This window comes from Schistocerca gregaria, chromosome 3, assembly GCF_023897955.1.
Source record: "Schistocerca gregaria isolate iqSchGreg1 chromosome 3, iqSchGreg1.2, whole genome shotgun sequence".
In the NCBI taxonomy this organism is placed as follows: domain Eukaryota; kingdom Metazoa; phylum Arthropoda; class Insecta; order Orthoptera; family Acrididae; genus Schistocerca; species Schistocerca gregaria.
This window is the reverse complement of record NC_064922.1, coordinates 463,819,381-463,840,906: the sequence shown is the minus strand read 5'-3', so window position 1 is coordinate 463,840,906 and position 21,526 is coordinate 463,819,381. Positions and strand designations below refer to the sequence as shown.

Sequence of the window (21,526 nt, the reverse complement as noted above, 5' to 3'; positions counted from 1 at the left end):
TTTACACGGTGCTCCCAAAATCAGATTTCATAAACCAGTTTCCAAATGCCGCTTCTGTGTTGCCATGTAAACGCTTCAAAATAGATTCTGGAAATCTGCTTCTGGTCACTGGTTTTCCACTTCTGCAATCGATTTTCGCTCCCAAGTAAACGCAACCAGTGTTGAAACATACTGGAGCCATCAGGTATTATCTTGTTTTTAAAAATTTTTGGCTAATAAGGACAGCGTGGCTTTTTGTACATTGAAGGATAAGTAAAAATATTAGACTACAGCTGATTATATCTTGTCTAACTGAAGAGAAATAGAAATTGTGCTGAAATCATAAAGTATAAAAGCTGTTTTCCAGGCATCAAGTTTAACCGAGCTAGCAAATCTGCTACATAGCTTAACACATAAACACAACACTGACAAATGATTTTTGAAATTTGGTCATCATCTTTTGGAAGTTGTGTTGCATGTAAACATAGTGATGGTTCAGTGATGAGGCACAGTTTCACCTCTTTTGTTATGTAATCTCTAAGAATACTCATTTGTGGTATAATGAAAATCCACATGCATTGGTCAGCTAACCCCTACATTCATAAAAGACTGGCGTGTTTTGTGCCGTTTACATCAATTTTTTTGAGAATTTGTGAACCTACTGGATGACAAACTTATCCTCGACTGGTACCAACAGCATGGTGGCACATAGCACGTCTTGATTGACAATGTTAGAGGTCGACTCATTTCTCATTTTTCCCCAGCAGAGTGATTTAGAAAGGGCTGTATCCAATTTCCAACAGTCCATGCCTTCTTGGAAAAGGAACTTAACCAAAAGTTTTATTCCGATGTATATCACTGAGCCATACTGCAAACTTCTCTTTTCCACTATGCACACACATCTACTCTCCATCTCCACAAAGATCATAACTTCTTTTGTTCATACACTTTATCTTTGTTGCTTGTTTCAAATCAAACTATCAACCAGAAGCACTTACAGATACAGTATATCATTTAAAAAAAAAAGCACCTAATTCACAAATTAAAATGTTTTATATATACAGGAAACAACAGAGAAAAAAATTAAAATATTAAAGTAGCCTAACTTTAAATTCATTACACGTCACTTCGTGTAACAATGCTACTGGTATACATACAATGAACAGAGGAAATAAATCACTTTTCCCCTCCAAATGCTTTCAAAGGGCATCATTAACGCCGGTAATGTTACAACCTATATCCATGTATTTTTCATGTAAACACCAGTTTAAGAACATTGATCCACACATTCTGTGTCTCAACAAGCAGCACCAGTATAGCTTAAGTTAACTTTACAGACAAAATTCTTTGTAAATAGTGAATGACTTACTTGGAGTGAATGATTTGCTTCAATAGTAAAAACTGTGATAAATGAGTACTTGTCACTTATATACTGTGGCAAAAACAGTGAGTAGAAGTTTGTGTCAAAGTTTGACATGTTAATGCAATACTTCTAATAAAAGAGTTTAATCATCTTAATAGTGCACATACGTATGGATGTAAAAACATTTCCTTTTGTGACAAATAGGACAGTCTCTCATCGAAACCACACAGAAAAAAATTTATTCCTTGCTTTTGAGTGGTTCACTATACAAGTTACACGTATGTCATAAATGACAAAAAAGGTAATATTTTGGAGCTCACAATCCAAAAACTGTTATTACTGCACAGCACTTTGAAAAGGGCTTCTCCTTTTTGTAGTGTTAAGAGAACCATGTTTTGCACGACATACAAAATGTACCACATACAATGACATGGAAATCTTTAATGGAGTCAGCCCTCAATCAGAAAAAGTTAACTACAGGTTTTGATTCAAATTGAAAAGGTGTCATGATGATGATCTACACTATCACATACCACTAAATTCATCGAAGTTCTAGTTAGCAATGTTGTAATGCTCTGACATTCAGTGACACTACTGAACAAGCTTGTCACAGAAAGCATATCAGTCTATGGATCTGTATGTGAATAAACATGAACAATAAGGTCTGGTTCATTCCTGAAAGCTCTCCCACAGAAGATACAACAAAATGGGCGCTCACCCGTATGGTACCGTTTATGTGAACGCAGTTGTTCCCCCGTCATGAAAGAAAGTTCACAGTCACTGCAGGCAAAAGGCAGTTCACCTTTATGGATTCGACTGTGCCTTGCCAGCTGTAATGTAGATGAAAATTCCTGATCACACTCAGCACAATTGAATGGCAAAGCACCTGTGTGCTTAACAACATGGGATATCAATGCTGTCCGTGTCTCCTGAACTTCTCCACAAAGTTCACACCGCAATTTTTCAACACTATGAGTACATCTCTTGTGGCGATTCAAGTATTTTGTTCGTCTGAAGTGTTTCCCACATTGTTCACATGAGAGAACCTTTGGTACATTATAATGTGCACGTGTATGAACACTCAATAGACCAAAATTAGAAAAAACTTTGCCACAAATCTTACAAGGAATACCTGGTTGAATACAGCCATGTCTTTTGCGCCGATGTTTCAGAAGATAACATATACGTAAAAATGTTTTTCCACATATTTTGCACTGGAAAGGGCGCTCCCCTGTATGAATACGAATGTGTGTTGCAAGAACACACTCAGATTTAAAATTTTTACCACACAGTTCACAAGTAATGGGCTCATCACGTTTGCGCCTGTGATTTGACAAGTCCTCTGGCTTTGTGAAATTATCACCACAATCCCTACATGAAAAACTGTCAGCTTGACTTACTACAGACTTCCATTGTTGTAGATCTTGTCCAGTATCAGCTGAATCAACACTATTTGCATTAGTTTTATCTGCATTAACACCATCTGTACTGAGACAACCTGTACCAACATTAAGTAAATTTTCTTCTATTGTAGGTGAAATATGGTCTTCAGTAATTTCCACTTTCACTTTATCATACAGAGACAAATACTCTGGTGGAAAATCTTCATCTGGATTATTCCTCTGTTGCGGATTGGAACAAATACTCCCACAGTCATTCGCTTCGCTCTCCTCTTTTATTGGTAATTCCAATGGATTATCACTAATGCAATAATTATTTTCACTATCTTCAGGCTCTGACTCTGGTTCTTGTTTAATAGGTTCTAATTTCACATCATGAAGCCAAACATGGTGTGTTTTAGGCAGATGGGTATCAGTCTGCTCTTCAGTAGCTAATGGATCCACCTCTTTTTTAACATTTACCAGTGGGTCCATTTCCATATCTGCCATTTTTGTTCCATAACTTTTACACCTGTAACAGATATATATTCACAATTTAAATATCTATCTATTTAAACATCATAAGATCAATTTTAATTCTTAGTTCTGTACTGCAAACTCCCACAGTAAACAGAAATAAAGCATTGCATTTCACTAAAAGAAAATTATAAAAACAGCATAAATAGTTCAATTTAACCGCAAGCTAAGAGGGCCAGAGTTGTACATTAGATAGCACAAATTCTTTTAATAGGAGTTAGAACAGAAAACTTTTTTTACATTTTTGGATCTTTATCTCATTACAGAATTTGACATTTTCATAATAAAATTGCATACAAATCACTTGTAAATTCGCACGGGAAGTTATAAACTTTACATGCAGGACATCAACTTTTTATATACAAGGTCATAACACAAAGGCAAACTTAAGTAGTTGTTATGGGTAGCACTGTCAAAAAAATGTATTAACTTTCCATAAAATAAACCCATTCTGTAATGTAGAAGTTCTAAGAAGTCTGTTATTACGGTGACCAGTGTGGACACTGGAAAGGTAACTGACTTACAGATTCTGATAAAACATTTTTATTAGTATAAACCAATGAACCAAGCCGAATGTGTCAGTGATAGGAACTATGAATGAACAAATAGTGGTATGGGGGTCCACGCAGCTATGGAAATTTTTAGTCAATCCACGAATGAAATGGGTGTTTGTTAATCCAAGTTCTTAGGTGATGGGGATTCAAGAACATGCAATAATGTAGTAGCAGCTAGCCCTTATGGTGATAGAATCATCACAAAACTGGAATGTGTGGATCATGGCCAGAAGAGGATGGGCACCATGCTAAGGTTTAATTCAAACGACTGTGTGGCAAGCGGCACTGGGAAGTTGCTGTGGGCGAGTGTGGAGCCTGACTTATTAGTTAGTGCATTGTGTATAGTGGAACAGCTGGAGGGCAGTGATTTATTAGGTGATACAGCATGTTGTTAAGTGAGCTGAAGCGTTGTTGTACATGTATAGAAAAAGGACAGAGGCTAGTTAACATCCATCAATGTGGATAATTTTGGTGCCAAAGAATTGAGGGGGAATGTAATGGATTTTGGTCTAAAAAAATCAATTTTTCAAAAATAATATTTTCTTGATCTACACAGCTTGATCTATGTTGTGTGCGAATTTTATCATGATAGCGGCTTTAGATATGCCTTTAAATTATTAAACTGATTAACTCTGCACTTGCGGCTCTCTCCCGCCTTTTACAACATTTGGGAAACTTATAAATTATAGAGTGCGGCAATCAGTCATCCTGTTTTAGATTGTATTATGCAAATCCAGATTTCGACTAGTGGCTAGCACTATTTTCTATTCTCTATGCAAGTCCCTGTTGTTCGGGCGTCAGTCACATTCAAAGAAATGTGACTGATGCCCAAACAACAGGGACTTACATGCATAGAGAATAGAAAATAGTGCATTGAGAATGGCTAGCCACTAGCCGAAATCTGGATTTGCGTAATAAAATCTAAAAAAAGGACGACTGATTGCTGCAGTCTATAATTTATAAGCCACATAACAGTCACTGAGTGCACCCACTTTCCGAATGGAAGGTAACCTGATTTGGGCAACGGCTTGCTTCAGCGGAATGTTTTTCAATGTGAAGGCTATTTTCTTTCAATATCTTTGGCTGACATCTATACATTTGCCTGAAAACTTTCTTGCGGGTGGTTTATTTACATTTTGACAATACTAACACGTATTAGTAAGTGAAAAGTTGAATTCGCAAACCTTTACATGGAAGTCAAGATTTATGCAAAATGGGCGGTGCAAAAATTGTGTTTAGAAAACAAGAGATACCATGGAAATCAGTTTACCAAACAAAAAAGAGAAAGCCAGCTAGAAATGAAGAACATAAGCTATCAGCTTAAGCATCGAAACTTTGGACAGGAGAATTGTACAGGTGCGTGAATTATGTTGATATGGATTCCACTGGATTCAGACTTCTCTGCCTGGCTATAACGTTTTCATGTTCATGTGTTGGCTGTAAAAATACGGACTGCATGACGCTTGTTTAAGAAAGAAGAGTGGGAATAGGCAGTGATTTTAAATTAATTTGTAATTTGTGTAGCTATGAATTTTCATTTTCCTCCTCCAAAAAAACTAACACTGGTACCTATAAAAGCAATTTTGGGTTAACATATGTTGTGAGATGCCTTGGATGGTGCAGGGAAGGAAGTAATTTATGGTGTGGTTTTCTGAACATCCCTCCACCTTGTGTGGCTTGAAAAGATAAGTATAGAAATGTCTGATGGTATATGTGATACTGCCAAAGTTTCTATGAAGAAAGCAGTGGAGGAATTGGTGGAAATAAACCAAAAAGAAATAGATCCTGGGGTAGATATTCATGACAGTGAATCTCCTACAAATGTTACTGACCTGTGCGTGTCTGTAGATGGGACCTGAATGAAAAGGGGTGACACATCCCTGTATGGAGTTGCATCTGTTGTTGGTACTGACTCAGGTAGAGTTTTAGATGTAGAAATTATGTCTAAATACTGCCACCAGTGTGCAACAAGGAAACTGTCCAACAATAAAGAAAGTGAGAAACTGTGGCAAGAAAAGCAACCAGTAGCATGCTCTAAAAATTATAGTGGCTCAAGGGAGCTAAAAATTATAGTGGCTCAAGTGGGGGGCATGGAGGTTGCTGCAGTTGTGAGGATGTTCTCCATATCTGAGGACCAGTATGGTGTTATATATACTAAATACCTCGGTGATGGGGACTCATCTTCATTCAAAGCTGTAACCACTAGGAGCAAAAGGCAGGCTTTTCTCTTCAGTTATTTTATGGGAGAAACACACATAATTTAGAGGCAATGAGGCATGCTGTATGGGCAACTTTTTTTTCTACAAACTATCCACTGACCAAACACCAATGCACAATCGGTGTCCAAATGGTGATTTGTGTAAGCTCAACAACAGAAACGAGTATTCACATAAAAACTCATTACCTGAACCTGTTATGAATGCAATTGTGCCCATATTCAGGTTTCTTGCAAACTCTGATTTATTGAGGGAAGTATCTTCACAGAAAAACACAAAATGCAAATGAAAGATTCAGTAATTTAATTTGTATTAAATGCTCAAAAAAGGACATTCTGTGGACTTTTTAGTACTCAAAATAGGTGTCTATGATGGAGTTTTATGTTACAGTAAAAGGAATAATGGCAGAATTGAAGTGCTGAGGAGCGTTGGTATCGATCCTGGTGTGTTTAAAACAAAAGCACTTTACACCATCGACAAGAGCAGGGTCAAGAAAGCTAGCAGATCAGTGTCTTACCTGCAAATACAGGCCAGGCAGATTCGAAGAGGAGAGAAGAGAAACCTGAAGGGTAAGGAGTATCAGTATGGAGGATTTTAACATTGAGGTAAGCTTATTAAATGTCAAAGTATGAGAAGAAAATCTTTGAACGTCATTTTCTCTGTTTTACATTTTTAAAAGTCATTTCTCAAAATGCTAATTTTATGAAATTTTCAGGAAATGTTCACAATGTGTTGCTGTCTTCTAGGAACTAAAAAAATACAAGATCCTGCAATTATATTCTGATTTTTATATGATTGTATGCAGAAAAGAAAGTTAATTTTGGATGTGCAAAATTGAAAACTCTGTTAATGATACAATTTGTACCATAAATCAAACTGTAGTACAATGGTCTTCCAACCTTCTCAGGACACTACAATACAATTTTCAGATTGATTGCATGATTAGAATTTGAGTTCTGGCTTTTTATAAAAAGCCAACAAAAAATTAAAAATTCAAATTTCTAGCAAAATATTACTCCCGCACATTCTATTATATTTTTCCGTTAAAACACAGCTCTTTTTCTTTACACATGCAAAATTTTAGATGTGTGCATTAATAAATAAGGCTGTAGTGATTTTTTTAGATAAACATTTACATTTTCCGTTACATCCTCCCCTTAAAAAGGCACAGGTTGCCATTAAGAGTGCATGCGTTAGAGGTACAGAAAGGGAGCACATATGGAAGAACCATTATTGGAGTTTCAAGGTCAAGACTGGGGGCACGTGTGGTAATACCAGAAAAGCTAAGGGAAGAGGTACTTAGAATACTACGATATAATATCACACTTATTAAGCGTAAGAAGGTAGTCAATGTGTGTGTAATGTTTCATTGTGTTTCTTTGCATATTTTGTGTAGGTTGTTAAAGCAGTGTGGGGTAGGATCACATGTACCGTATTTACTCGAATTTCTGTAAATACATGCATGTGTTAAACACTCAAGAATGTTGCAGGAAATTGAAACAAGTTTTCTGGCCCAGATCTGTGGATATAAGTAAATGAAAATGTGCAGAAGAGAATTTTTGACAAGGGGATAATCAAAAATTAGCCTCTATGGGGCAAATGAAAAACAACTTAACCAAAGACAGAAACATGGTATATTAAGTCTACAATCCAAGAGCTACAAATTACAAAAAATACCTCTGGGATTCCACTTCACTTCTGTAGTCACATTCATCATTTTCTGCTGGCAGTGGCTCTTCTTTCTGAAATACACATGAAAACACTATAGTTAGAAAAACAACATATGTGTGTGTGTGTCTGTCATGGGGGGAGGGGGAGTGTGGAGAGAGAGAGAGAGAGAGAGAGAGAGAGAGAGAGAGAGAGAGAGAGAGAGAGACTGGGGGTGGGGGGTGAAGGATAATACCAACAACAACACATTGACATTCATGTTAATGGGAAAGAGAAAAATATTAATGTGATTTAGCTGAAGTACACAACAATCTATGGTCAAGTTGCAGAATTAGTATCACTTCTTAAACAGAATAAAGCCCACACATAATTAGGAAAAAAAATTGTTAAAATTGGAAAAGAACAGAACTAGAATTTTAAATTTACATTGAAATATGTCACAAAGGCAGGTTAGACGCCAATGGTGTCAGCATATTTATTGCCGTACACAATGCAATAAAAACTCTTTAAGGTCAGCCAATTTGAAAACAAAAGCTCTGGTTTGTGTGTCTCAGATTTCGTTAATTTATTTGTACAATGGTAGTACTAGTAGTTTCCATGAAAAAAATTTGAAATTTTTTGGGTCTCTCATTTTTGAGCTAGCAATTTTCATTGTTTCCTGAAGTGTGTGATTTTTGTCATGTTTTGAAACCTTATAATGGTCAAATCTCAAACTACGTAACTTACAGACCTGTGATTTTTTTTTTTTTTAATTTCTTTTGTAAGATTTGACTACACTCCTAAAATTCTAAATTTTCCCAAACATATTTTTTTAAGAAATTTCAAAATCTGAAGCTTTTATTTTGGAAAAAAATGTTATTGTGTAGCCAAATTTCATGATGTCATTGTAGCACAAATACATCAACATAGATTGTATTTTACTGGTAATCGCAGCAATCCTCATGTTGTCTATAGCACTTTGGGACTTACTAATGTTGTAATGATAATCTTAAATGTCCAAGAAAACACTATAACATCATCAAATCAACAAATTTAATACATGATTAAAAATTATGCACTTCTGTGTAAATTCAGATTTGACATTCCTGTGTCATCTGCAAAAATATTTTAACATACACCATTATAAAATTTGCTCAAGGCAGGCTGTGCATATATAACTTAAAGTTTGTACATCTATTTTAGGTTTTGTACGATAATTATTTTTAAACATATACTGATGACTAGCTCTCACCATCTTTGTACATAGAAAAGTACTGCTTTTTGCCAAGCTCTAGTCTGCTAGTATCATCATTACGGTGACTCTCTTTCACTAACACGGCTGTTTTTGCACACAAGGACCGTTCAATCTTGTAACCAGGAACAGAGAACATGCCCTCCACACCCACACTTGCATTGTAATAATTCAAAAAGATCTACTGTCACCTCTGCTTTCCTTAGTACCTTAAAAGAATTCCACCAAAAATGCAGCAATTTATTTTTACCTGGCGCCATGAGAAGCAACTTTTGAGTAAAACCTATGCATTTCTATGGTTGCCATGTCAAAAAAGGGCTGCTTTTACCGAAACACAGCTGTGTTTACACTGTCTCACCTCACTAACATTTTGTGCAGACAACTGTGAAAGAGTTATTAAGTGAGGAACTGAGGAAAAGTAAAATCAGTGGCTTATTAAAAAGCTCATCCTTAATACAAAAAAACATATAATGTCTTCAAATATGTTGTCCCAAGACCCACAGATCTTGTTTCACTTGCAATCAATGACCCTTAAAAATTACATTCTTTCACAAAAAAAAGTGGACTTACTGGAATAACACAGTAGATAAAGAAGCTTTACATAATAACAAAATGGTAAAATACTCCCTCTTTTAAGTTAACATTTGCCGAAATCTCATTTCGACATCTGAAACCATTTATTATATTTGAGGAATGTTGTGGATTTTTCACACGGCTTTTTTCACTGGGGGCGGCGCGCTCACAAAAGAGTGTACTACATCGAATCAATTTTCTTGAGATTAGTGACAAATAGGTACCTCTACCCAAGTCTTAAGAAAAATTCAACGTGTTAGCATATTTCATATAACATATTATGTAATACACACCAAATGCAAAATCATAGCAACCATAGTTTTTCATTGCACACTTTTCTCTTATGTAATACACACCAAATGCAAAATCAAAGCAACCTTTGTTTTTCATTGCACACTTTTCTCAATTTCGCACAGTGTCTTACTTTCACATAAATATCACTATGACCATTAACGAAATGGACACATCATCAAGAACCTGACATATAAAGCTACAAGCAAAGCAAAAATGACATGTTGTTACCAAATAGTTCCTGTAAAATTGTATGAAAAAGACTGCAGGGTGTGCGCCTCAATTCTGTCATCGCTGACTAGCTGAAACATGGAAAACACTTATCGGCCTCCCATTCTAAACAAACTAAGGGGCTCACCCAGCGCATTGAGCACCATATCCTTCGTGAACTATACATTAATTCAAGTCTGTTCTAATACAATGCAATGCAATAAGTACAAGAAAACTAGTATTTAAATTGTTTATCAAAATATTGTGATACTGTCTGATATTGTAGAGCATTTAAATGTAAGTACAAATACTATTATTAATCAAAGTCATTCACACACATCATAACATCAATGACACTTCACCATGCAACTATAGTGTAACAACTGAGAGATCACTTTGGTTGACAGCAATCTGAAACAAATAACAGTAAACACAAATTGTTTAAAATGGTGCCAATATGTAGTAATCAGCACTTTCAGCCCAGCAGCCAACTATAGAATAATTTTATTAATAACAAATGTGAGCAATGACTACAGAAAAGGAACTTCCAAGTGCTCGTCAAACTGTAGGAACAGAGACCCTTTGACGTTGAGGATTTAACTGAAATTTTATCGGTATACTTAAATCATAAAAGAGCTTTAGCCTGGACAGAGAAGTTTACGCAAGAGATTGTAAATGTTTACTGCAGCGACATGTGATTAAAATTACTTTGCACTTGACAGTTAAGCACACATTGCCTGGTACCTCACTGCGTCAATTGTATCTCGTAGTATAGCAGATGAACCAATGAAGTTAAAATAAAGGAACATAGTGTTACCTAAACTGAGAACACGCAATGGCCATAGGCATCCAGTGTGGTAGTCAACCATCTTGCGAAGACGAAAACAAGGCCATCAAAACCCTGTGTGAAACTAGCCCTCTCTACCTGAAGCCATTGAATTAACTGTCACATCTGAGTATGTACTTAGATATAACATACTTTCAACATCTACATATATATCCTGCAAATCACTGAAGTGCATAACAGAGGATACATTTCATTGAAACTCTTATTAGCGTTTCTTCCCATTTCATTCACATATGGAGAGCATGAAAAAAAGTTGATTGTGAATGGCTCTGTGTGTGCTATAATTATCTTAATGTCATCTTCGATCCCTATGTGAGCAATATGTAGGAAGTGGATGTATATTTCTAGAGCTATCATTTACAGCCAGTTTGTGAAACGTTGTTAGTAGATTTTGTCGGGATAGTTCATGTCCACACTCACGAGCCGGCCAGTTAAATTTCTTCAGTATCTATGTGATACTCCCGGGGGTTAAACAAAATTGTGAGCATTCGTGGTGGCCTTCTCTGTATACATTCAATGTCCCATGTTAGTCCTGTTTAGAACAGGTCCCGCACACTTGAGCAATACTCCAGAATGGGTCACACAAGTAATTTGCAAACAATGTCCTTTATAGACTGATTGCACTTCCCCACTATTCTGCCTATAAACTGAAGTCTACCACATACTCTATGCACAACTGAGCCTATGTGATCATTCCATTTCATATCTATTCAAAATGTTAAACCCACATATTTGTATGGGTTGGCCAACTTCAACTGTGGCTCCTTGATATTACAGTCATAGGATACTACTTTTTTTTTTTTTTTTTTTTTTTTTTTTCATTTTGTGAAGTGCGCAATTTTACGTTTCTGAACATTTGAAACAAGTCACCAATCTTTGCACCACTTTTAAATCTTATGAAGAACTGACTCAATATTTAGGCAGCTTCATTCGGACATTATTTCACTGTAGATAATTGCATCATCTGCAAAAAGTCTAATTTTACTATTAGTCTTGTCCAGTAGGTCATTAACATACAACTTGAAATGCAAGGTTTCCAACACACTTCCTGGGGCACATCAGAAATTACTTTTATATCTGATGATGAGTCCCCATCAAAGATAACACGCCGTGTCCTCCCTACCAAAAAGTCCTTAATTCAATCACAAATTTCACGTTATACACCATATGGTCAAACTTTTGACAATGAGCATAAATGTGGTACCAAGTCAAACGCTTTTTGGAAACAAAGATGTACTGCATCTACCTGACTGCTTTGATACAAGTCGTTCGGTATGTCATATGAGAAAGTGAGAGTTGGGTTTTACATTATGTATGTTTTCGGAATCCATGCAAGTTGTATTGGAGGAGGTCATTCTGTTCGAAATATCTCATTATATCCTTAGAATATGTTCTAGGATTCTACAACAAATCGATGTCAAAGATATTGGACAGTAGTTTTGTGAATCACTTCTACTTTCATTCCTGTAGACGTGTGATCAGCGCCTCCTTCCAATTATTGTGCACAGATTTTTGTTCAAGTGATCTATGATCTAAGATATTACAGTTGGACAAGTGCCTAACTCAGCCACAAATTCTGTATAGAATCTGATAGGGATTCAATCAGGCTCTGGAGCTTTCTTCTATTTCAGCTATTTCAATTGTTTCTGAACACAACTGACATTAATACTGATTTTAGTCATTTTGTCAGAGGTATTAGGATTACACCAGTGCAATTCTTCTGGGTTTTCCTTTATAAAGGATCATTTGAAAACAGGGTTAAGCATTTCAGCTTTTGCTTTGCTACCCTCAATTTCAGTTCCTGTCTCATTCGCCACAGACCGGACACTAGTTTGGTGCCACTAACAACTGTAATTTACTTAGATTTTTGCGAAAGATCATCTGACAATATTCTGCTATGGTAGTCACTGAAACCTCACACACTGTTCTCTTGACATCCAAACATTTTATTCACCATCTCTCTGTCTATAGACCTACCTATTACGTAGTAATCTGTTTCTTTAGAAGTTTCTTTACAGTGATTGTCTACCACAGAGGGACCACCTACATCTAGATACATACTCCGCAATCCACCATACGATGCGTGGCGGAGGGTACCTCGTACCACAACTAGCATCATCTCTCCCTGTTCCACTCCCAAACAGAACAAGGGAAAAATGACTGCCTATATGCCTCTGTACAAGCCCTAATCTCTCTTATCTTTGTGGTCTTTCCGCAAAATTTAAGTTGGCGGCAGTAAAATTGTACTGCGGTCAGCCTCAAATGTTGGTTCTCTAAATTTCCTCAGTAGCGATTCACGAAAAGAAAGCCTCCTTTCCTCTAGAGACTCCCACCCGAGTTCCTGAAGCATTTCCGTAACACTCGTGTGATGATCAAACCTACCAGTAACAAATCTTTTAGCCCGCCTCTGAATTGCTTCTATGTCCTCCCTCAATTCGATCTGATAGGGATCCCAAACGCTCCAGCAGTACTCAAGAATAGGCCATATTAGTGTTTTATAAGCGGTCTCCTTCACAGATGAACCACATCTTCCGAAAATTCTACCAATGAACCGAAGATGACTATCCGTCTTCCCCACGGCTCTGCCCAAATATTTAATCGATGTGACTGTGTCAAGCGCTACACTACTAATGGAGTATTCAAACATTACACGATTCTTTTTCCTATTCATCTGCATTAATTACATTTATCTATATTTAGAGTTAGCTGCCATTCTATACAGCAATCACAAATCCTGTCCAAGCCATCTTGTACCCTCCTACAGTCCCTCAACGACGACACCTTCCCGTACACCACAGCAAACAGCCGCACATTGCTATCCACCCTATCCAAAAGATCATTTATGTAGATAGAAAACAACTGCGGACCTACCACACTTCCCTGGGGCACTCCAGGTGATACCCTCACCTCCGATGAACATTCACCATTGAGGACAACGTACTGGGTTATATTACTTCAACACTCGTTTACGACTACTGATAATCAGAGGGCTCACAATATAACTTGTTGATAATGAATTTCATCCGTTAAGCACGGACTACATTGTGGCAAATTAGCCAATCACATTAACTATTAGCTGTAACAGTCAACAATAGAAATAGCTCAAGATCCTTCCAATCATTTCACTACCAAAATAAACAATTTTCTGTGTTTGACCATTTAAATAGTGTGTTTTTTAGGCAGAGGAACAAAAACAACAACATAAGGAAATTGTGTTTAGCTCTGGGGCATTTAAGCATTCTCAAGAATATGAAAAACATTCACATTATCTAAAATAAAATGAGTCTCTCTCTCATACAATATTTTTTTCCATCTTTATAGAACTTTTTGGTCATTTTAAATGCTATCTATTTCATTTTTCAATTTCACGTATTCTGAAATTCACATACCTGTCATAATCCAACTCACCAATACACTCACCAGTGCAAATGTATTCAATTATGGTATCTGTAAAAAGAAATGTCAGCAATGGAAGCAAACTTAGATGATGATCTTATTTATAACATAATATGTTCTTTTGTCTTTCAAAATCTTTTTTCACATTCATAAAGTTTAAACATAACATAATTTATTATATGTGTTACTCATTTTGGAAGGTAATTAGTTTGGTATATTTACATCTATTTTTCGATGATGTAAATAAAATAGAAAGAAACTTCCACATGGGAAAAATATATTAAAAACAAAGATTCCAAGACTTACCAAGCGGGAAAGCGCCGGCAGACAGGCACATGAACAAAACACACAAACACACACACAGAATTACTAGCTTTCGCAACCGATGGTTGCTTCTTCAGGAAGGAGAGGGAAAGACGAAAGGATGTGGGTTTTAAGGGAGAGGGTAAGGAGTCATTCCAATCCCAGGAGCGGAAAGACTTCCCTTAGGGGGAAAAAAGGACAGGTGTACACTCGCGCGCACACACACACATATCCATCCGCACATACACAGACACAAGCAGACTGTGAGACTGCAGGAAGCAGACATATTGGCCTTTAAATATGTCTGCTTGTGTCTGTGTATGTGCGGATGGATATGTGTGTGTGTGCGTGAGTGTACACCTGTCCTTTTTTTCCCCTAAGGGAAGTCTTTCCGCTCCCGGGATTGGAATGACTCCTTACCCTCTCCCTTAAAACCCACATCCTTTTGTCTTTCCCTCTCCTTCCTGAAGAAGCAACCATCGGTTGCGAAAGCTAGTAATTCTGTGTGTGTTTGTGTGTTTTGTTCATGTGCCTGTCTGCCGGCGCTTTCCCGCCTGGTAAGTCTTGGAATCTTTGTTTTTAATACATCTATTTTTCTATTTTTAATTTTGTGGGCAACGTCATTTTGCATCCTTACTCCATGAGCCATTCTAGATTATAATTATCTGTCTGCAATGGCATTTTAAAAAGTCTTGTCTACGCATGTTCTCAAAACTCCAATTACCCATGAAATCAACAGACTTCTGAAGAAGAACATATTTGCCATCAGTAATGCTACAATGTATTTTCTTCTGGTGTTTCTTGTTCACTTCATATACCGTGTTCAACTTTCTCTCCAAATGAACAAAAGAGTCAGCAAGTGTTGGGTCAGGACTGAGGGATGAAATAACAAGTATGTCGCAACTTGTTACAAATTTTTGAAGCCCACAAAATATTACTTACTGAAGCAGTGGTTCCCAATCTCTGTTCTGTGTTCATTGATCCCTAATTATTCTGCATATATCCACCTCCCCACACACCCCCTCCCCCTCCACAACGATCTCTACTGCCATTACAAAAAAACACCACCAACACACACTCACAAACTGTATTCCATCTACTTTCTCTCCTTTGTAACAGTCTTGCGTGTGACTAGCAGATAAGGTGTGGTAAATTTATTAAGCAAAAGAGATCCACTAGAGAAAACCTTGGCAATCAATGCACTAGTTGGTTCATACTTAGTGTAAAACTTACACTCCTGAGAACTTGATGACAGTTCATTCATCCCATCACGTTTCACAGGTATGATGATTTCTTGTGATGGTTTCTGCAAAATACATCTCTGTTTCACAGCCTGCAACAATGCAACATTTGCTGAATGTTGTGTGAATCAGGAATGATCAACAGCATGAGGATACAGAAGGTAATGAAAAGCACTCCATTCAAGATATATAATGTTTATCCACTGGACATCTGGCCTGTAATCGAAAAGGTGTCAAAACGTGGAGATGACCTTGAGAAAAAGACCAAATAATCAATGAAAGGGTAATATTTTTACGAACTGTGGCATGGTTCTGTCACAGGTTTAAATGTGACAGGGAAGCTAGAAAATCTGAGAACAGAAATGCTAAAGCTCTATATACATGTAGTGGGAGGCACTGATGTGAAATGGAAAGAACACAAGTATTTCTAGTCAGACAAACATAGGATAATAACAGCAGCAGAAGAAAAAGATATAAGGGGACAGGATTTGTTATGAATAGGAAGGTAGAGCAGAGAGTGGGCTACTGCGAACTGTTCAGTGATCAGGACTGTTCTCACCAGATTCACCAGCAAACCAATGCCGATGATGATTGATCAGTTATAAATGTGAATGATGCAAGCAGCAGATGAAGAGACAGATGAAGTATACGAGGATACTGAATGGATAATTCAGTAAGTATATTGAAACTAAGAAGGAATAGAAGGAAAGATTACAGGAGAATACTGCTTGGCACTAGGAATGACAGAAAAGAAAGACTAATTGAGCTCTGGAATAAATTTCAGATGGTAACAGCCAAATACTCTGTTCAAGAATCACAAGAGGTGGTGGTATACTTGGAGAAGACATAGTGAGGTTCCAACTAGATTACATCATGATGAGACAGAGATTCCAAAATCAGATATTGGATTGTAACGTGTACCAAGGTGCAGATGCAGACTCGGATCACAATTTAGTAATGATGAGTTTAAGAGAATCGTCTGAAAGAATCAATTTAGGAGGAAGTAGAATACTGAAGTACTGAGGAATGACAAGACATGTTTGAAGTTCACAAAGGATATATAGAAACTGCAATAGGAACACAGAAACTGCAATAGGAACACCAGAGTAGGCAGCTCAGTTGGAGAGTGGACATCTTTGAAACAGGCAATCAGGTATGTTCGGCAGACAAACATAAGTACCTGGAAGGTAACTGTGAAGAAACCTTGTGTATCAGATGGAATATTTCCAACTGATCAGCAGAAAAAGTAAATACAAAAATGTTCAGGGAGAGACAGGAATACAGCAACATAAATCCCTTCGGAATGAAATATGAGGGCTATCCAGAAAGAAACAGAAGTATTTATCTATTGTGGCGGTACATGGGGCTACAGCCACCATTTTGTGTCATAATGTTCCTACACTTATTGAGCATGCATGGTGGTAGTGTGTGATTTGTGTCTCACCTACTCTGCTTTCTGTGACGTGAACTGCAATAGCAAACCCCACCACGTGTGAAGTGTGTTCTTCAATTACAGTTTTGTTGGCAAAAAACCACAAATCAATTGAAATCTACTGTGATATTTGTGAGATGTATGGAAAAGGAGTAACAAGTGAAAGCCAAGTGAGTCAGTGGTGCACTGATTTTAAAAGTGGTCATACCAATGCTTACAATGAGGACTGCAGTGCTAGGCCTACCTTTGTAACTGAGGAATTGGTAATGAAAATCAAGGACAACATTTGTGAAAATCGTAATCTCATGATTACAGAACTTTTGCAATCTCATGATTACAGAACTTTTGCAGCAATCTCCTCAATTTTCACAGAGGTTGGCACATGAAACTGTGATGAAGATTCTTGTTAGCACAAATTTTGTGCCAGATGGGTTCCCAAAATCATAACGGAAGGCCACTGACCTTCCTTGAACATTCTGAGAAAAATGGTAACAAAGTTAGTGATTATAGTGGGGCAAGATCTGGATGAAGCATGTCAACTGTGAAACAAAAAAGGCCCTCAATGGAATGGGGACACACAAATTCACCAGAGAAACCAAGGAAGTGTTGCTAACAAGAAAGATCATGGCTATCGTGTTTTGGGACTCTAAAGGAGTGATTCTCATTGATATCCTTGAACATACACCGAAAAAGTTTTAAGACGAGCAATACAAAACAAGCGTTAGAGAAAACTTAGTGCGAAAGTTTTGTTTTTTCATAACTCACATCCACACAATGCCAAGCATACCTGTGAGCTCCTAAAGGGCTTTTGATCAACCACTATACAGCCCAGGTTTGGTGCCGAGGGATGACCACATCTTCCCAGCAATAAAGATATGGCACACTACAAAGCACTTTATATACTGAAACCTAACTGCGTGACAATATAAATCACAGGCTGCAGATTTCTAAGCGATGCTACTGAAAACGTTGTGCCATGGTATGGTAAGTGCCTCAACCTGAATGACGATTATGTAGAAAAATTGCTGTAGAGTATACCTCTAAATGTATAAATTAAAATTTGGTTTTTCCATAGTGGTATTTTTTTTTATTTCAAAATGTCTGTTACTTTGCGGATGGCCCCGACAAATAGCAAATTCAGGGCAGCCAAGGTGACATGGCTGCAGGAAAGGTGTGAAGAAATCGGAAGAAAATGATAGTTGGGAGCCCTGAGTCAGCAACAGAAAAGCCAGAATAACTTTTGGTGAAATTAAGAGCAAGGGTGGTAACATTAACAGTGCAATGGGAATCCACTATTACATGCAGACGGGAGAGAGAGCAGATAGGTGGAAAGAATGCAATGAAGGCCTCCATAAGAGGGAGGACTTGTCTGATACTTGACAGAAGAAGAAACAGAAGTTGACAGGGAAGAGATGGAAGATCCAGTATTAGAATCAGAATTTAAAAGAGCTCTGGAAGACTTAAGAACAAATAAGGCAGAAGGAACAGATACCATTCCATCAGAATTTCTAAAATCACTGGGGAACTGGCAACCAAATTACTATTCAAATTGGTGTGTAGAAGCTATCAGACCAGCAACATACCATCAAACTTTTTGGAAAAATATCCACAAAATTCCGAAGATAGCAGGGACAGGTAAGTGCAAAAACTAGCACACAATCAGCTTAACAGCCCATGCATCCAATAATGAAACCTCTAATATCAAAACTAGCCACAGCACTGAAGGCTTGTTTTTCAACATGGATGAAAAGCCTCCACAGACAAAACAATGATTGGCACAAATGTTGTTCTTCCATAGTTACATCCTTAATGCTTTAATATGAGGATCACTTCTGAAGTTCTGCTCATGGTAAGACAGAATTGAAGAAAATAGTTTATTTTACAAAAAATCTTCGTTTGGCCTTCATTCTTGCTTATGCGGGTTCCCAGCATTTTGGCAACTTCTGTATTCTTGATAGGGTACCTTCATTGTTGAGCTACCTGATTACCTGGGTCACCTAACTGTAAGCTTCATCAATTGTATCAAAACATTTTCCATGGAGTTGTAGCTTCAATTTGGGTAGCAAATCAAATCTGTTGAGCTCATATCAGGACAGTATGGTGCGTTGGGAAGTATTTCCCATCCATATTCGTCGACTGTTTCTCTCACTGGTAGAGCTATATGCGGTCTTGCATTGTTACACAAAATGAGGACACCAGCTGCAAGAATGTCATACCTTCTTTGACGAATTTTTGGGTGCAGAATACTCTGCAGAAACAGCTTGTAGTATGTGGCTATCAAGGACATCCCCTGGGGCATTCCATTTATGTCATGCGTAAAGGCCATCACTTCCACCTTTAAAGGTGGTGGTATTTTTACGGTTGTGGTGAGCCAGAAATTTCTTTCATTTATTTTACAATATCAAGCATTTCACATGAACCATTGACGTGGACTTTGGAGACTGTGTTGGAACTCTTATAGCACTGCAAGCAGTTTTAACAGTTAATATTAGTATTTTACAAAACTGCAATGTCCGAAGATCTTCCCATGTTAGGCCGAAATGTTTATGCAGGAATTCTTATTCTGACCACTCTTGCTTTCGTTGCTTCGATTCCCACTTTGATGTGTTTCTCGTTCTCTTTCTTGCATTTCAAAAAATGTGTGTGAAATCTTATGGGACTTAACTGCTAAGGTCATCATCAGTCCCTAAGATTACACACTACTTAACCTAAATTATACCAAGGACAAACACACACACCCATGCCCAAGGGAGAACTCTAAACTCCGACAGGACCAGCAGCACAGTCCATGGTTGCAGTGCCTTAGACAACTCGGCTAATCCCAAGCGGCTTTCTTGAATTTAATCTGGGTGTTTCATTTATTGATGTGTTCATTACGTAGCAAACGGAGTGGAACACTATTTTTCAGTTCACCATTCAGAATAATATACACATTACATTACACAATAATGACAAAATACAAGCACACAGGAAATAGAATTTTCTATGTGCCAATTACAATAAAAAGCCTATGTATACAAAAGGTAGTGCAAAAGACTTGTGTTGCCAACATAAAAATAAAATATTAAGGCTTCAAAGAACAACGTGTAAGGAATTCTTTTGCCTACTGATATGGTCATATTGTTGCAGAAACTAGGAACTCAAGATTCCAGACAGAAATGTTAACACATTAAGATTGTTGCTCATTCCTTGACAAGGCCGGTTATGAATTCAGTGCCTGGTAGTCTTGGCCCATTCTGTTGCATGAACATGAATTCAGTGCTCTGCAACATGAAGATACAGCTGATTTTGATGCATATTCCTGTTTCACATTATAATAATGTACTTCTACTTTAAATCAGTAATACTAACTCATTTTTGTAAATTTTGTGACTTGGCCAATTTTGATACTAGGTGCCTCATATACAGAAGAATGGAAAGAAAACTGAGGATCAGTTAGATGATGATCAGTTTGGCTTTAGAAAAGGTAAAGGGATCAGAGAGGCAGTTCTCCCATTGGACTTGGAAGCAAGATTGAAGAAAATCAAGACATGCTCACAGCAATCATTGACCCAGAAAAAGTGTTCAGCAATGAAAATGGTGCAACGCATTCAAAAATCTAAGAACATAGGCAAGTTATTATGAAAAACAGGTAATACACAAAACATACAAGAACCAAGAAGGAATGATAATGGAAGACAACAAATGAAGTGTTCGGATTCAAAAGGGTGTATGACAGGGCATGCATAGTATTGAATATATATATATATATATATATATATATATATATATCACACAATTTTTTTTACGTGTCTGCTACATTACAAGATGGTATTTTGGTGGGAACATGTTAAAATAAATTTTATTTTTCTGGTAAACATAGCATTCAGCATATAGTCTGTAGACTTGTGCCTTGGAAATATTAATTGGCAAGAACCACATAATGGTGTCAAATCAATTGTTAATCTCATTTAAAGACAATTTATTGCACCATTAGAATCAAACATTTGAATTTAAAGTCAGAACTGGCTTTTCCAGGTTAACTACAAAAATGTTTGAACATATGTCATATCAACACATGCTCGGTACAGACTATGAATAATTTAATTAATTGTACCTTATTTAACAAATAAATTAACATTGATTAAAGTTACTAATGAATCAATGATGACAGGCGAAATACCCTCAGAGTTCAAGAAGAATATAGTAATTCTAATCCCAAAGAAAGCAGGTGTTGGTGTTGACAGATGTGAAAAGTACCAAACTATCAATTTAATAAGTTACAGCTACAAAATACTAACACGAATTCTTTACAGACGAATGGAAA

General features: G+C 37.1%; 1 protein-coding gene across 22 annotated transcripts in view; it reads right to left on the bottom strand.

Annotated features, from left to right (window-relative positions):
- Nucleotides 1-801: 801 nt before the first annotated feature.
- The window catches only part of LOC126356296 (oocyte zinc finger protein XlCOF6.1-like), a 57,144-nt gene continuing 36,419 nt past the window's right edge, over nucleotides 802-21,526 (bottom strand). For 9 of the 22 annotated variants that reach the window (XM_050007203.1, XM_050007209.1, XM_050007204.1 and 6 more), the window contains 2 exons: nucleotides 7,706-7,770; nucleotides 1,019-3,253 (listed from right to left, as the gene is read on the bottom strand). In XM_050007203.1, the coding sequence (XP_049863160.1) occupies nucleotides 1,969-3,253; nucleotides 7,706-7,770 (1,350 nt within the window). In that variant the 3' untranslated portion in view covers nucleotides 1,019-1,968. Of the gene's footprint in view, nucleotides 3,254-7,705; nucleotides 7,771-10,022; nucleotides 10,094-14,237; nucleotides 14,296-15,780; nucleotides 15,881-21,526 lie in introns of all 22 variants that reach the window. The other 13 variants (XM_050007212.1, XM_050007210.1, XM_050007215.1 and 10 more) reach the window with 6 other exon arrangements.